Below are 17862 nucleotides of genomic sequence, written 5' to 3'. Positions count from 1 at the left end.
CTTTGGTCCGGGTCACTTGCTGCAGGACCATGTGTACAGCCTGCAAAATGAAAGCGGGACTTGGTCTCCCATGGCCAGAAGAGAAGTAGTTGCCATCCTTATCATGGAAATAGATGGAGGCTGTCCTGGGATGGATGGGTGGCCCAATGTGGTTGGATTACAGACAAATAATCTTAATTAAGGTAAATTCTCCAAGAGACAAGTGATTCATTATGATTATAATATCACTGGTACATTTATTAGATACTGCTGTATTCCATTAGCTGTGCAAAGGAGTTCACATTAGCTTAGTATAGATGGTTTTATCCCCATTTTGCAGCTGAGTAAACTGAGGCTCAGAGGATTTCATAACCATGCTCAGCCATGGTCACAGCTATTAAGTGGCAAAACCATGATTTCAACCCAGTTCTGTCTGACTCTAAAATTTGAATTACAGAATTTTTAGTGAGATATGTTTTCCTAGAGACTGTTGGTAACCTTCTTCTTAGCTTAACTGCTAGCTTTTATAGTTAGAATGCCACCTTTAGAAGGTACATAGTTCTTGAGGAACTGGGGAAGAGGAACTTGTTGGATCCCAAGCCCATGAGTTGCTGGAGGCCAGAATGTGCTCCTTACCAAGTGCTGCTCTCCTCAGAGCCAGCTGCTTTGGTTAGTAAGGCTGGACCTGCTTCTCTTGTAATTGAAAGTGACCGTCACTATGGCAATGGCCACTCTCCTATAGGTTGTGAAACAGTCCGGCAAAACTACATGTCAAAGTAAATCAGTCAAGCTAATTGGAGACCCTTAAACAGGAAATTTGTGGGTTTGGCTCTCTCTTTCCACTTCCTTGCTCTGAAACCAATTTTGCCCCAAGTAATAAGCAGGAATTGTCAGAGAAATAAGGCTTCAAAGTAAATGTTGTAAGTCCCTAACAAGGCCCAGGTTGTCCAGGCATTATTTAATATACAAAGTCCAAGCTGGATTTTGAGAACATTTATTTTCAAGGCATACTGTTTTTCAAGGTGTCATAACCTGCCTTAATTTATCTGTTGAAAAGCCTATGTCTTATTTCCCCAGCTAGATTCGTCCGTTCGTCCGTCCGTCCGTCCGTCCTTCCTCCCTCCCTCCCTTCCTTCCTCCCTCCCTTCCTCCCTCTCTCCCTCCCTTCCTTCTTCCCTCCCTCCCTTCCTCCCTCACTCCCTACTTTCCTTCCTTCCTCCCTCCCTCCCTTCCTTCCTTCCCTCCTTGCTTCCTTCATGTGAAGTGTGTGGCACTTAATAAGTAAAATTATCTGAACAGTGTTTAGAGGGGAAGTTCTGGACTTTTATTAACCTGTTTCAATTTCTTACAGTAAACCTCCTTTTCCCCTGGCACTTTCAGTTGTTTTTCTTTCATCTCAGAAACTTCTCTAGTTTTTCAGTACTTTTTTTCTTTGCTGTATGGACTTCTGTTCTTTTGGAGGGGATTTGCAGGTACTTTCTCCTCAAAATTAGAGTGCGGTGGAGTAGCTCAGCACACACAGTGATCTTTGCCTCGCAGGCCTAAAGCTACCCTGATCCAGGCAGCTTGGGATGGAGACCAAAATTATAACTTTGAAATGCATTCCAAAAGTCATGGTCAAATTGATTAAGTGGACGTTGGAATTCTTTCATTTTAGAATGAGTACAAATTGATACCATCTTAGAAGGGAACAAACCCTTCTCTGCAGTTAACTGCCAAGTTCTCATCTGTAGTAAGTGAACAGTTAGAAAGAGTAACCGTCAGAGCCGTCTTCTCCTACCGTTGAAGACACTGCCAGAAATAAAGAAGTTAGGGACATTCTAGGTGAGATCCTTACCAGCTTGTTTATGCTGATGAAAAACATAAGACATAACATCTGGAAACAACTTTGGGGGTCAGTCGGCCTCAACCCACGTATTTTGTGTATAGCACGAAATTGAAGCTTGGAGAAATGAACTAATTTGCCTACAGCCGTAGAGCCAGGGGGTAACCAGACAAGAATACCGGTTTTCAGGCTGCGAAGCCACGGCTCCTTCTGGTGGTCAGACTGAGATAGCATCGAGTTTGTGTCTTGCCTTAAAATGCTTCTGACTTTTTCTCGCTTGGCTCTGCAGCTTCTGGAATGAAGTTCATCACCCTGTCGCCCCTCCCCACTCTTGCTGAAGGGTCCGTGAGCCCATGGTTCACGGTGATGTCTGTTTCTGACAAGCGTGTCGGTAACTCACGGCTAAAAGTCTTCACGTCGCCTCTCTCTGGGCCTCTCTTTCTTGCAGACTCGCCAGCCGGTCTTCGTGCAGCTGCTGCAAGGTGTGTTCAGGGTTTACCACTGCAACTGGCTGATGCCGAGCCAGAAGGCCTCAGTGGAGAGCTGCATCCGGGTGCTCTCTGACGTCGGTAAGGCACCAGCCCAGTAGGGATTTACCGCGATGAAAAAGCATTGCCCGGCGGTGGTAAAGGCCACCCTTGGTGGAGCCCTTGCTACAGCTCTCCTGAGGTTCCGCTCACAGGAGGCTGCAGAACCAGAGCTGGGGCTGAGATCTTGGCTCTTAAACCTCGCTTTCATCTGGCCAAGCCAACACCTCCCACAGTTCAGGGCCAGCAAGGCCCAGAGAAAGACAGGCTTTGAAAAATAAGATTCCATGGTGAGATGTTAGGCAACCCTTGGCAAGGCACGGTGCACGCAAGTTTATTCAAGGCCCTGGGAAACCCCTCCTTCAAGAAAAGAATTTGTTTAATCCGGGAAACATATTTGACCATCTGGAAACTTTTTTTTTCTCCCCCTGCAAAGCACATGTCCAACCCCGTGGACCGCACTTTCTCAGAAATGGTGCCCCTCTCCATTTCCCTCTCGGTGATGACCCTTTCTCCAGCCCCTCCTCCCCTCCCCTCACGAATCACCTCTCCGAGGCCCCTTTGGAAGGGAGTTAGGACGTTACTGCTCCCTGCACCCTGACTCCATCAGACTCTGTTACTTGGCCCTGTTCCGCCCCCTCCCGCCCCTGGTACCTACTACGCAAAGGATAATCTTCCTGCCTAAACTGAGAAGATTACCTGCCTCTGTTAGCTACATAGAGCCCTGCAGACACCAGAAGAGACAAAAGGGCTTCCTGGCGCTGTTGAGCAGCTGTCCAGCAGGTATAGAGGGTGTTTTTAGGGCTTATCGCCTGAGTCCCGTGTCCCTGCCTGATTTCCTTCCCACTCATATGATAGGTATTTGTGTCTTTTAATTATTTACATGGCACTACTTCACAATAAGAGATAAGGCTTTTGGAAGTGTGTCCATGACAGATTGTAGGGTCCTGACGTGGTCTCTCACAAATGGGGCTCCAGGACGGAATCCCCAGGTAAACCTCTGCCCTGTCCACAGATGACCATGCGTCTTGAGGTTGGCGATGCAAATTTGAGCATGTTGCTGCATTGACTAGCTCAGTAATCATCAGAGAGATGAGATGTTTTAATAGATTTGGCACTGATGAGAAGAGACAGGGAGAGCTGACATCTGTGAAGCAGCAGGGCATGAAAACCTCACCACCCATTAACCCAGCACTTTTCTGCTTCTACTGGTTGGAAGCTTTGAAGACGGGGAATAGTCGTCTTGCTTTTTGGATGGTGTTGGATTTCGCACATGGGCTAAAGAATTGTTAGTCTAGTTATCTTACTTTTTTTAAATCAACTCTTTAGTTTGGAATAATTTTAGATTTATAAGAAAGTTGCCAGGATAACAGAGTTCCCATATACCCCTCACCCAGTTCCCCCCGACTGTCACCTTCTTACATTTCCAGGTATGTTTGTCAAAACTAGAAACTGACATTGGTCTGTTGTTGTGAACTGAATGTCCAGACTTGATTTGGGTTTCAGCACTTTTCCCACTGATGCCCTTTTTTCTACTCCAGGATTCAGCGAAGGCATCCACATGGCTTTCAGTGTTTTTGCTTCCCCGGTCTCCTCCGGTCTGTGACAGTTTCTCAGACTTTGCTTATTTTCTGTGGCCTTGACAGTTTTGAGGAGTACTGGTCGGGTGTCCAGTAGAATGTCCCCCGTTGTGGATTTGACTGACATGTTTCACATAATGAGACTGGACTTATCCCTTTTTTAAGGGGGTTAAGCCTGTATAGAAAGAAGATCTTATGTCATTATAAACAGTATTTTTTGTGCTAGGTTTGGCTTAAGATAGCATTTTGTAGATTGTTGATAGAATACAAGCTTGAGAATTTTAGGAAAAACAGTGTTGACCCAACAAGTCCCCTGTCTTGACAATTTTTAAAATATGTAGTGGGTGGGTGTAGCTCATGTGCTTAGCATGCACGAGGTCCTGGGTTCAATCCCCAGTACCACCATTAAACATAGATAAACCTAATTACATTCCCCCCAACAAAACCCCACAGAAATATATGAGCACATCTGAGACCCTAAGAAGCCATTCACTGAGGAAACTCATTGGACTTGAACTTTGACTTGCCTAAACCGTATGATCTTGGAGCATTTTTACAGCCTTCAGCTCTGCTGCCCCTCAGAATTCGCAATGGAAAACCTGACCTAACGGATGATAAAGTTCAGTTGAGCTTCTCTGTATCCACATCCACATTTCGGTCATGGAAGAACCTGCCTGATGGATGATGGGTGGTGGTGGGGGTGGGGTTAAGTCTGTCTCTAGGGTGTCTCCCATCAAAGCTGTAGGCTCATGAGTCCCTTCTGTCCTCTGCAGCCAAGAGCCGGGCCATTGCCATCCCCGTGGACCTGGACAGCCAAGTCAACAACCTTTTCCTCAAGTCCCACAACATCGTGCAGAAAACTGCCATGAACTGGCGGCTGACGGCCCGCAATGCAGCTCGCAGAGACTCCGTCCTGGCAGCCTCCAGAGACTACCGGAATATCATTGAGAGGCTGCAGGTAATGCCTGGTGCTGAGAGAAGTGGTCTTTAGCCTGACCTAAGGTGGTCCCCCCACACAGAAGTGCCTCCTTGAGTCAGACAAAATCCCAGGTTGGGCGTAGGGAGATGTTGGTGTAAGTGAATGAACTGTCAAACACACTAATGTATGTGGGACCAGGAAAGCTTGTGACAAAGCCATGGTCTTTCAAGGTGGTTCACTGATACACAGATCTCTTTATGAAAAATCCCCTCTGCTCTTGTTGAAGGAATCCATACATGTTAAAGAGGATGCTTAGAATAAGGGCATAACAGCTCTGTCTTTTTTCATCACCTTGGAATTTTTAGCTTCTTGATTCAGCTGATAAACAAATGTGGTAAGGACTGAGAGGAGTTTTATATCAGAATGAGCCAAGTCAAAATACAAGTCGTTTTCAATTCTAGCTAGATTACACTCTTTTGTTCTTAGCATCTATGAAGAGATGTGCTCTCCCTGTGTTGAAAGGGAGAGTGGTGAGAACTAGACGATGTTAAACACTTAGACTTCTTAATACTAACGTCTTCTTGGAGCAAGCACCCCAAGGGATTTTTCTCACAGGTGGTACGTGGACCGTGGTTTGAGAATCACAGATCCTTCCTGAGCTCAGTGCAGTGGTGCAAGGATCAAGCACGTGATCTCAGGCCGGTGCCTGTGTTCAAATCATGACTCCGCTGCTTAGAAACACGTAACCTTGGGAAAGTTACTTAACTTCTCCAGTTTCCCAGTTTGTAAAGTAGTGTAATAATAGCATCTACCTCATGGGGTTGATGTGAGGATTAAGCCAGTTGAAATTGCTCCACTTAATCTATGCCCGCCTGACAACTAAAGCAGCCATCATTTTATTCTCCCTGGCTGTTCTGGAGGTTGACTGGGCTCAGCAAGGTGTTCCTTGCTCAAGTCCGTTCATGCAGTTGCAGTCAGATCGTGGTTCTGATTGGACTTATCTTAAAATCTTGCTCACTTACGTGTTGGGCACCTGATGCAGATGGACAGCTGGGACCTCAGTTGGACTTGTTGCCTGAAACATCTACACGTAGTCTCCCCCTGTGGTCTGGGCTTCCTCGCAACATGGCGGCTGGGTCCCAACGAGAGTCTGCCTAGACAGAGATGAGTGAAAGCTGTATTGCCTTAATGACCTTGCTTCAGAAGTCACATGGCATCCCTTCTGTCATGTCCTGTTGGTCAAGGCAGTGACAAATGTCCACTTAGGTTCAAGGAGAGAGGACGTGGACCACCATTTCATGAGGGGCATGTCAGGGACACACTGTAAGAAGAACATGCGAGGTAGTTGATACTGCGGTGGCCATCTTTGGAAAACACAACGTACATAAAGCACATAGAACAGAGCCTGGCATGTGGTGAGCACTGGACTGGTGAGAGCTGCTGTTACAATTATTATTACTGCTGTTACGGTCCTTACCGTTATGACTGTAATCATTATTACCATTAGATGGAGTAAACGAATCTCTGGGGGTCAGATGAGTTACCCAAAGACAAACGAGTCCCCTGATTGATTCCTCAGCCTCACCCCAGACACAGGGGATACAGTGGTGACCAAAACCAGAAATAGTCTTTACTTTTATAGAGTCTCAAGTGTTGGAAGGGAGACTGACTTTAATCAAGTCACCACACAGATGAAAGTAAAATGGTGAGAGGGGCCAACAGTGCAGAGGAGAGGAGAGTGGTGCTAAGAAAGGCACTGGTGAGGAGGTGCCGGGGCCTGGGGATGGTTGTCAAGGAAGGCGTTGCTGACGCAGTGACATTCAAACCAAGACCAGGGAACAATAGGACTTTTTAAAAGAACGGAATGGCAGGGAGAGAAAGTGCACATATAAAAACCATCCTATAGGAGAAACTATGATGCAAAGACCAAAGGAAAGTTAGCGAGGTTGGAGTCCATGGAATTGGGAAGGGGGCGCAGGGCTTTGCAGGTCAAGGAAGGGATTTCAGCCTCATCACGACAGAACCAGTTCTTTAACAAAGGTAGTTCGGTTCCTAACTAAGTGGGTCCTGACCCTGCTATGTTCTAGAAAGAGAAGGGGCATTGTAGACCCACAGCTATATGAACACACTGGATTTTCTCCTGCTCAAACTAAATAAATTATCTGTGGTTGCTGGAACACACCAGTGCTCTTCTTGGATTTATTCATCTTCTTGGGGAATGGAATAAAATAGATAAATTCAGGTAATGCTTGTTTTAAAGACTTGGACAATGGCTAAAAGGGTCCTCGTTATCTGTTCAGTTATTTTCTTGAGTCCCTGGAGTTAGGAGATTGCCCAGAACAGCACAAGTTGTCAGAACGTGAAAACATTAATTTGCAAACCAAGTGCTTATATAATTAACCCACATTCAGACATCTCCCTCACTTAACACTAGCATCTTCCCCTGCCCATCGCTTCACCATCCTTGTCTGTTGGTCTCTCCCTGATTGCCGAATGTTACGCATTTGACAATACAATGCAAATCGATTGCAATGTGAAGTTCAAACCTTGCAAAAGATGCAAGATTCCATGAACATGATGCCGAAGCACTACTTTGATTCCATGCAGGTGCTGCAGGCAAGTAAAGTTTTGCCAGAGTCAGGACCAGTAACTGGTGAAGAAAAAAGAATTGGGTGCTTTCAGAGAGGAACCTATTAGGGAAACTGACAAAATCCTCGGAGAATTGTGCCAGAGTTGACCCTCTTTTTTGACCGTGCTGTGAAAATCAATCTGAATTAAGGGGTGTTGCGATAGACACTTACAATCTTACTGGGAAAATTGCCCCCACGAAGAAATAGTTTTGATTCATTTATGCATTCTTTAGGCATCCTAAATATTGAGTGCTGATGAATTTTGTTAAATGTAAGATTGAGTAAAGTTACATTCACATGTTTCAGTTTTAGCTTCTGGATTAAAAAAAAAAAAAGATCATTTAATTCTTTATGATTTGGGAGCCTGTGAAATTTGAGTCCTGAGCTGAGGTGAATGCAATTCAAGTGGCCTTTTCCACACAAATCTCCCAGGTTAACCGAGCCTTTCCGCCTTACCCAGCGCTGAGTTCTGCCCGTCTCAGCCAGCGTGCCGACAGTTAGGGTCTGAGTTCCCAAGCCGGACAGCAGACTTTAGCATCTTTTGAAGATAATTTCTCATCTGTTTTCTGCCATTTGCCTTTATATGGTGTTTGTTGTGTTGGTTTTGCTGCTCCTTCAACTTCTCTCTGTTTTCCTTTCCTACAGCTATGTGTTTTGCATTTGAAGACCATCATGCTATCAGGGTACATGTATTTAGCATGTTGATACAGCATGTCCATTCATTGTGCTCTCATTTTTATATGACTTTTTATTATATGACTAATCCATGCTCATCAGAAATAATTTGACAATACTCACAAATACCAACCTATAGGAGAAAATGAGAACCACCTGTAACCCCGCCACCCAGAGAAAACCACTCGTGATGGTTTGATATTTGCTGCGTATCCTCGAGATACGAGTGTTGTTTATAAAATGCGGATCATGTAGTCCATGCTATCGTTTGACCATTTTTTACTGTCATATTGTAGACACCCTTCCATGTTGTCGAATGTACTTTTTGCATCATATTTTGAAATATATGGAATGATCCCTTGAATAGCACAAAGACCGTCTCAAAGGGTGGGTGGGAATGTTGACTTGTTCCTGCTTTGTTTTCTGCATCAGGGACTAATGCTTCCGGGAACCACTGGGCGGTGTCTAATCGTTTGAGGCAGATACCAGACGGTGCTAAGGTTACTCTAACCCAGCCTAGTGTGTGGTCGTGTGTTAGGTCAGAAATGAATGTTCTCCCCCTCCCGGGGTCAGCTTCGGCCCGAGCTGCTCACCAAGACCGTGCTTCCGTTCCAGGACATCGTCTCGGCCCTGGAGGACCGTCTCAGGCCCCTGGTGCAGGCCGAGTTATCCGTGCTCGTGGATGTCCTCCACAGGCCTGAGCTGCTTTTCCCCGAGAACACGGACGCCAGGCGGAAGTGTGAAAGTGGTGGCTTCATTTGCAAGTAAGCAGCCTCCCTGTCTGCGGCGCTCGGTGGCAGGGGCCCACTGACCAGACGCGGCACGGGGGTCTGAAAGGAGGCGCCGGCCTGGTTTTTGACTTGGGCGAGTGAAGGTCCGGTGCTGGGGACCGGGTCTGACCTCCCCACAGCGCGTTTGTCGGCGCAGCCCCACCACCGACACTGTTGTCTCGGCAAGCTTCTCTCCTTTGAACTGCATGCCCGTTCGTCCACCTTCCATTCAGCCAGGGTGGACCGGGTGCCCACCACGGGCTGCCGCACAGACTTTAAAAGTCGTGACCCCTGTGCCCTCAAAGAGCTCAGACCTCCCAGGGCCTCACAAGCTTTTCCTAACAACTTTGTAGTTTCTTAGTTTGTGCCTTGGGGCATAATGGAGAAGAAGCAACTGGCTCCAGGACCAGAAATGTCCCCCTGGTTTTCACCCTAAGGCCGGTTGGTGGTTTAACTTGAGTGTGGGCTCTGACTTGGAGTTTCTCATTTTGGGGGGCCCCTCAAAGAACAGGGCTATGGTTAAGGGGAACAGTGTGTGTTGCCCCAGCCTTTATATTCCTGCGGTTTTTCACACCTCTGGCATCTTCTAGTCACATTATTGGCCGTCCTCAGTGGATAAATAGCCACACGTCATAAACAAGCAGCTTTGAGTGGGCCTCTGGGTTCTCCGCTCCCTGTAATCACTGTGGGGCGGACCCGTAGCCAGGGAGCCCTTTGCTGTTACCACCAGCAGGTGTCGCTATTGAGACACCAACGGCCTGTTCTCAGTGCCGGGAATGCCCCGAAGCATGTTTAATCTGGGAGCCTTGATAAATATTTGTTCATTAATTGACTAGTGACAGTAAGTTTATTGTCAAGTTGTTTTTTTTTTTTTTTTAATTTAAAAAATGTCTCAGGGAAGTAACCCATGATTTTCCTCTCTATTCAGGTTAATAAAGCATACTAAACAGCTGCTAGAGGAAAATGAGGAGAAACTCTGCATTAAGGTCCTACAGACCCTCAGAGAAATGATGACCAAAGATAGAGGCTATGGAGAAAAGGTACTGCATGTTGTTTTCATGTTAAAACTAGGTTATGCTGTTAAATTGAAGTGGAGTGGAGGCAGTTAGAAATCCACCTTAGTTCAGGCCTGTGGACAAAGGGGTTAACTTTTTTTTTTTTCAAGCTCTTTCTCTTGCTCCTAAAGGCAGCTTAATCATATGACTGTCTCCTTTAAAAGTCATATAAATCTTGTTGTCTCTTACAGGCTGCTTGCCATATAATCTCTATTCAGAGAAATAATGCCGAGGTTTTCCCTCTATTTAAGTTCCCAAGGAGAATGCAAAGGCTTCTTGTGTATCAAGGTGTGTTCCTGAATTTTGGGTTCCAACTAAGCAGGCCTGTGGGTTTACTTACTTCTTTCTGGTGAGATGTTACAGAACCCCTCCAGTGTAAAAAGAAACTGCCTCCAGTTCTAACTGGAATTAAGGCGGGCAAATATATCACCTTTTCTGATTGAGATTGGGAAATGGACCATTCCTGGGACTTCTTAGCGCATGCACTGAGGAGTGATGTACACAGAACACTTCCTCTCACCCCCGATTTTGATCTAGGTGGGATTAAAAACATCCCCATTGTTCTTCCTTTCTGACCCCTCCCCCCCCCCCCCCCCCCCCCCCCCGCAAAAAAGCATGGGCCTGAGTTTAAATCTCTCCAGTTTTCATTTGAAGGTAATAATGTTCGCTAGTTGCCTCCAAGCAACTTTCATCAGCATTTTCTGAGTCGGTAAATACAGTGATATCACTGACTTGTCAGAATACACAGTAACTCATTTATTCATCTCTGTGAAGAAGCCTGGCTAATTAAATCCCAGCCTCCTTGTCAGAAGGGGTAGTGACAACCAGATCTTTTGCAAGTGTAAGTCTGTCGGAATCTTGCTTTCTAACCTAAGCAATATCTATCAGTAATAATAGAACAGCTTAACATGTGAGAGTCTTTGAATGAGAAAAAAATAAAATAGAAGAGTACACAGTCCTTTTTGCAGTGTAGTCTTCTCCACTGTCCCCAAACCACAGGGCTTTTAAACGTCATTCTAAACTTGTAAACCGTATAAATTAAAGCATGAATAAATGTTGCCTAATTAGAAAACAAGTGTTTATAACTCAATAGGAATTTTATGGAGGAAACCTGCCAGAAAAAGAGTTTATAAATTTAAGAGAGGAGGGTATAGCTCAGTGGTAGAGCACATGCCTAGCATGCACAAGGTTCTGGGTTCAATCCCCAGTACCTCCATCAAAAAAAAAAAAAAAAAATCTAATTATCTCCCCCCAAAATAGAAAAAAAAGTTCAAATAAAAGTAAAGAACCCTGGTACAACTGGGAAATGATGAGATGGCCAGTCCATACAACACCTGTGTTGGCGCCCAGGTAGTTCTTGCTTTAAAAAAGGGATGGGGTGGGGGGTAATAGCCAAAATTACACTTACCAGGCATATAAATAATAACCCTTTATTCCACAAGATCTTTATTTTTCTTAAAGTGAGCTTAAATTTATAAGCTTTAAGAAATGTTTAAAAAATATGATTATAGTTACAGAAATTCACTCTCAATAAGATAAAATCCAATCCACCAAAGGGGCCTTAATCAGCTGTGAATTTATTTTCACCTTTGAGGCATAAAACTTAATTTTAAAATGTGGAGACCACACTTAACTCTTCCTGAGAATATTTGTTTATTTCTAAAACCAAAGTGTTTAAGGTAAACTTGGTGTCTCTACCCCAGTGAATTTTGCAAATTGTGATTGTACTTTCATTTCTCTTAAGTTTTCCTTTTATAACATAGAAAGTAGAAGTACTAGGAGTTGGCTGACTCTGTTTCTGGGCAGACAAGTACACCGAGGTCTTTGGGGCCATGTAGAAGATGGGCTTCTGTCCCCGTCAGTGTCCACAGGGAGAACACGAGGAGATAGCGGGTCTGAGATGCTGCAACACTGTTCATGGGAAAGCTCACAGAGAGTGGCAGAGGCAGGACTTGGAGAGGGCGGTAGGTGGAGGTCACTATGAAAGAGTAAATGATCAGACTTTAGAAGAGGTTCTTAGGCTGTAGCTCAAATCCCCTTTCAGCTGGTGAAGAAATTAGTCACACTCTAGCAGATCCAGGCTGGATGCAAGATGACATTTCTTTCCAGTCTGTTTGAAGCTGTCATCCTCCTTCGTGAAAGTGAAAATACTGTAAGCATTTATGGGAAATGCCATGCAACCAAAGAAGACGTTCTAGAAACCCATGTTAGTCAGCAGCTCCAGCACCGAGAGCACAGGCGTGCAGGGCTTCTGGCCCCAACCTCTGACAGTGCGAAAATGCTGCTTAACCATTCACTTTAAAAGGGAGTTGGGGTGGGGGGTGGGGGCGCTAAACGATTTCTGTTTGTTCCAGTCTGGTTGTCGGTATAAATTTTGTTCTATGTCACAAAGGCTTTTAGAAAATGCTTTAGATGCTTTATTGGTTGCCCCTATTTGACGAAAGAAGCATGACATATGAGGCAGGGCTTTCAAGGATGTAAGGAACCCAGAACCAGAGAATTAACCTTTCTTAGGCAAACCAGTGAGCATTAGTCAATAAAATAAATGAGGTGTGCTTTGGACTGGGTGCTGAGGATGCAAGGGCAAGTGTTAATGCCATGGCCGTCTTCCAGGCCTGATTTTCCTGTTAGTTGCCTCTTAAGTGGAACTTGTCCCATGACTAACACCCCCCGGGGCATCCTGGATTGTTCCACTTCCCTGCCCTCTCCTGAATCTTCATGGTCGTCGGAGCTGGTCTGCTGGGCTCTGGCATCACCAGATTTGGGGATTTTGGTCAGTCCCTGTACAAAGGAGTCATATCCTTGAGAAGCCAGCGATCAGTCCAGTTGTCTTGGTCCACTGCCTAAGAAGTGCCCATCCCAGAACCTTAACCTATGATGATAAGGTGGGGGCTGGGTGAAGATGATCACAAAAATTTAATGGTCATCATTTAGGAATTAAAGAAATCATCTTTAACTTTAATGTCTCTAAAATACAAAGGGCCAGCAATATTTACTGAAGAGTGATAAATAAAAAATGAAAGGGCATTTAAAAGGATCACCAGAATAACAATGGAATACATTTTCGTATGATTCCTACATCTTTCTATCCTGTGAATTCAAAGTTAATAAACTTTAAATCCAGACTTTGCAACCATTCTGTGTGTGCAATGTCTGCTAAACTCTGCTTTTAATCTGCAGCTTAAACCATGTTTTAAAAAAATAGCCTCCCATAACTAAACATTTCTAAAACTTAACCTGAATTTCTCTGTAATTCATAGATCTTCAAGCCCCTAGACCCTGCTTTAAAAAAAAAAAAAAAGCATAGTCATTTTATATATTGGCTACTCTGTAGTCCACTGTAGGATTTTTATGAAGGATTTTTTTCTGCTTTCAACTTATTAGTCAGAGAGCTTTGGAAAGAAATTCAGATGCCACCAATTAATGCAAAATGATACCTCAATTTATTTAAAATCCTTTTTTTTTTTCCTTCTAAATAGTAGTAGCTATTTTATTGCTAGAGAGTTTTTGACCTCAAGAAATGTCAGGGTTTTCATTTCATACCAATTGTCAGTCCCTGTTCATGCCCAGTGCTGCTTCTCTCTAGGTGAATAAACTATTAACCTTTCCAGCTACCAGCGTCTCTAATAGGGATTGAAATTTGCTAGATGTACTAACTATTAACGAAACGTGATAAAAATCAGTTGAGGATCACCCATCTATCATTAAACAACCATAATTGGGATTACTGCTCTTGCTTTTTTTTTTTCTTGAACTTGATGCTAATAAATCATTTACTTGTTACTCATATCGTTTGGGGTTGGCACTAGTCACCTTAGGGGGGAAAGTATTTTCTTTAATCAGCAGTCTCAGGATTGGGAGCTTCTGGGCTTGGGATATTTTGGTCTTACTACCTGATGAAATTGAAGCTGGGTCTGATTCAGCCCAATGGCAATTTGGACCCCAGACCCTCCCCACCCCACCCCACCCCCACTGGATGGTAAAATGAGTCTAATGGAAAAATTTTCTCCCAAGCTGGGTTGATTCAAGTTTGGGCTTTTACCCTGCTCCTTGCCATCCTCTTCTGAAGGTCATGCTTCTTGACTGGGGAAGCTGCCCTCGCCCCCAGCTCAGTTCACGTGCTCCCCGTGCAGGGGAGCAGGAAGGTGCCATACTGGGCTCTTGGTTAAGTGACCTGGGAGGTGTAATACCTGGCATGTGAACAAAGCGTAACAGTGTCCTGCCGTTCTGTTCCGGAGCAGAATGGTGTACAGCAGGTGTCAGTGTGGGGGCGGTCATGTCCAGAATGCCTGTACCTCCTAAGAGCGTCCCATTCTGACCATGCTTCAGCCTGAGTCCGCGATAAGAGTACCCTGACACAGTTTCTAACACTTCACTCGCTTGTATTTCCTTTCCTAACAATTGCCTTCTTCTTCTCTCCCCTTTTTTTCTTTTCCAGCTAATTTCCATTGATGAATTGGATAATGCTGAGGTCCTAATTTCTTTTCTTTCTTAAATGTCCCATGGTGATGTTTTCCGTGAACCTCTTCCAGTGAATGCTGTGATCTGTCCCCTAGTCTCTGCAGCGTCCAGTATCTGACTTTGTGTAGCGTGCCTATGGGCGTGAGTCGAGTCCTTTGTGTCTGTGTCAGCATTTCCCGTGAGTTTGTTTGCCATTTGTCCTTGGAGTTCCTGTCTGGGTCTAGATAAAGATTTTCTCAACTGCAATAGAATTTCAATTGTTCACTGTCTAGAGTCTCAGCTGAATTTGTAGTTGATGCTGACCATTAACCTACCTCTGAAACTCAGCATTGATGTGACCATGAGGAGCATTTCAATGTATGGAGAGCATCAATGCAGAAAGAAATAGCTACATTGGTGTAGTTTCGAAGTAGGGGGAAAAAATTAAAAAGCACTGCTCTTTTGGTCTACATGTTGGAAAGTAGTCATAAAGTTTGGTCAAAGTGCAGTGCAAATTCCACAGTGCTAGTTGAGACTTTCCAGCTGCTGGCCTGCGGTGGGATTAGGAGTGTGCAATATCCATGGCTTCTCTTCTAGGAAAACCACCTAGAGATCAAGAAATTGAAATGTCATCTGGTGGTTTCTGTAGTTCTGTTCAGATCAGTTTCATTTACCAAGAATTACCTTGGAGACTGAGGAGTGGTCATTTTGTCAGAGATTTTAGGGTCTCTCAAATATTTTCTCTTCTGTGAATATTTCTTTTTAGCATTTCTTGCTATGTTTTTAGAATGTGATACATGTTTGCTAAATGATAATAGAAAGGGTTAATTTGGGGAATTAATGGATATAATTGAGGGAGTTTAATTTTTAGCAAATTGAGCACATGGGAAAAAATTTTATCTGACTTTTCAAAATTACTTTTTCTGGTCTACTTCTTTAGGTCTCTGCTCTTTCTTTTAGCAGACCATGCTTACCTTATTTTGGTGGGTTGGAGCTTCCAAACAGAATATGAGGTTGGCTCTACCACCACAATTTCAGGAATATTCAGAGATGGTTCAGATGTACCTAAGGAGAGTTTGATCATAGACTTAAAACTGAAAGTGACCTGAGTGGTTGTGAATTTGGTCCAGTTCCCTCAGCGAAGGAGCTCAGAGAGGTTCAGTGAGTGGCCTGAGCTCACACAGCTGGATAGCAGCTAAGCCAGAACCAGCATGCTGCCGGTTCAGCTGCCGGCCTGGAGCGCTTTACTGTTCAACCACGGTAAATTCTGTAAACACAGACTTTTCCTTGTATCAGTCAACACCTCAACAGGTGAGGGGCCCATGCTCTCCAGGATGACTAGAAGGCGAGAAAAACAAAAGGTTGTACAGAGGCTTGATAGCTTTAACTACAGGGGTTCTTGCAGCATCCTGTTTAGTCTTCTGTCTTCCGGGTTGTTTGTATGCCAGCAAAACATCTAATGCTGAATTTGCATGTTGGCTCCTTTGATACTCTTGTCTCTACCTAGAGTTGTTAATGCCTCTCTGATTTGAATTTTTCCTCTGAAATATTGAGGTTGAGTGTCTTATTTGCTTAGGTACAAAGTAAGTCAGGGGAGGAGAACCTCCCCTAATCGGAGTCTGCAGTGTTATTAATACACTGTTTTGCAGCGCAGTAATCAGTTGATGTGTTTGTGTGCTCAAGATAGAACTTGGGTCTCCTGGCTGGGAGTTTATTGCTCGCTTATGGAAAGATTCCACAGTTGGAGCAGGTGTGTTTATAATTATACGCTAGGAAATAGAATACTGTCTGTTTATAAAAGAAGAATGTTCTGGCAGCCACTTGGATTCTTTGAAAATTCCCTGAGGAAGCAACTGTGGATCCCCTCCTTGCTGTTAACCCTGGCAACCGTCGGAGCCCTGGGACACCAGCACGCCGTCCCCATTCCCTCAGGGTGTTGGGTCTGGCCCTCTAAGCAGAGATGCCTGATGGGCATTTATCATCCGTGGCTGTTCTGGAAAAGACTGCAGCTCCTGAGGTTTCTCTCCCAACCAAGACTGTTGTTCATGTGTGCGGGTGGAAACCAGCAGCCCACAGCTGGAGTTCTGCAGAACCTTCATTAAGAAACTTAATGAGTTCACCCTGGCCCGGGGGTACCACCAAAACCTTCCACCTAAATTGCAAACCGCTCGGAACTTCAGATGTGCTGGGGAATAGCCCCTGAGGCAGTGTGAGGCATGTCTCTGGACCCATGACCCCCTGCTGGGGAAGGGCCAGCGCCCTTGGATGATAAAGGCCAGTTGGGCCATGCAACAGAGGGGACAGGCAGTGAATGGCTTGGGAAAAAAGAACAGCGCCTTCCGAGTTGCAGATACAGAGTGAGGGTCTCCATCCTTACCCCCTGACTGTACCTGTTCCTTAGGGGGCAGGAAGGGGACAGATGAGGGGAGAAGAACTGGAGCTGCTTGCTTTAGTGTCCTTTCAGCTCATTCATAAGCTTGTCGCTTGATGAATTTTTACCTCTGGACGCACATGAATCAAGAGGGAGAGTGTTTGCATCATCCCAGAAAGTTCCCTCATCTACCCATTCTTGGCTCTAAACAGACACCAAGTCATGCTTGAAGCATTGACTTACGTGACTAACATCTGAGCGCCTGTTGCGTCCCAGGCTCGTAGCTAAGGGGGTTTGTTCCCCTAAACAGACGCAGCGTCTGCCCTTCTGGAGTTTATGCTTTGGTGGAAGAGACAGACAGTAGTACAAACTAATGTTAAATGACAGCCTTCAGTCATGAAAAATGTAGAAAAAGTGAGGTACATAGGGTCATGAGAACATGTAATTTAGGGGCTTGTCCCTGAGCAGGGAGGCCCGGTAACACCAGGTGGATGCCACTGGCAAGTGTCTCATCAGTCACTTTTTGGCAACTGGAAAGTCCTGTGCTAAACAAAGGGATGACTCTGATAAAACACTCAAGTGTCAGGCTGAGGTGGTGGGCAGAGCAGTAATTCACCTCATTTTCATATATGTGTCTTAGGAAAGAGATGGCGTGTTTATGCCGTAGCTCGGTGGACAGGATGCATTTCTGTGTATTTGAGGTATGATCCCCGTTTAACGACTGTCGCTTGGAATCGCGGACTCTCCAGAGCCCCTAGTGTCAGCAACTTCACTTTCTTGCATCGCAACAGAAAGGCAGAATTGGCATTCCCACTCAGTAGGGTGGCGACAGCCTGCCCGTATCTGCCGACATCACGTCCTCAACTTCTACCCCAGAGAGCTGCTTCTGCCAGCAAAGGAGGCCACCGCAGTGAAATTCAGAGGGGAGGGAAAAAAAAGGAAGAGAAACACAAGAATTATCGAATTTCACCTTCAGGGGGCGTTCTTATGACGTCCAACCCAGGATGGAGGTGTCCTACTTTTTTACTTTGCTGTGAACTGCTGGGTTGGGCACCTGCCAACATTCAGGCGGCAGTTACATAAGAGCTTCT

General features: G+C 45.0%; 1 protein-coding gene across 3 annotated transcripts in view; it reads left to right on the top strand.

Moving 5' to 3' along the window:
- The window catches only part of ITPR1 (inositol 1,4,5-trisphosphate receptor type 1), a 299811-nt gene that overhangs the window by 172652 nt on the left and 109297 nt on the right, over window positions 1-17862 (top strand). For 2 of the 3 annotated variants that reach the window (XM_014560075.2, XM_014560074.2), the window contains 4 exons: window positions 2253-2373; window positions 4685-4869; window positions 8751-8899; window positions 9834-9945. In XM_014560075.2, coding sequence (XP_014415561.2) covers window positions 2253-2373; window positions 4685-4869; window positions 8751-8899; window positions 9834-9945 — 567 coding nt within the window. Of the gene's footprint in view, window positions 1-2252; window positions 2374-4684; window positions 4870-8750; window positions 8900-9833; window positions 9946-14398; window positions 14432-17862 lie in introns of all 3 variants that reach the window. The other variant, XM_032458045.1, reaches the window with a different exon arrangement.

The sequence above is a fragment of the Camelus ferus genome, chromosome 17, assembly GCF_009834535.1.
Source record: "Camelus ferus isolate YT-003-E chromosome 17, BCGSAC_Cfer_1.0, whole genome shotgun sequence".
NCBI classification, from domain to species: domain Eukaryota; kingdom Metazoa; phylum Chordata; class Mammalia; order Artiodactyla; family Camelidae; genus Camelus; species Camelus ferus.
The sequence above is the reverse complement of the archived record's forward strand: the minus strand, read 5'-3'. Positions and strand labels throughout refer to the sequence as shown.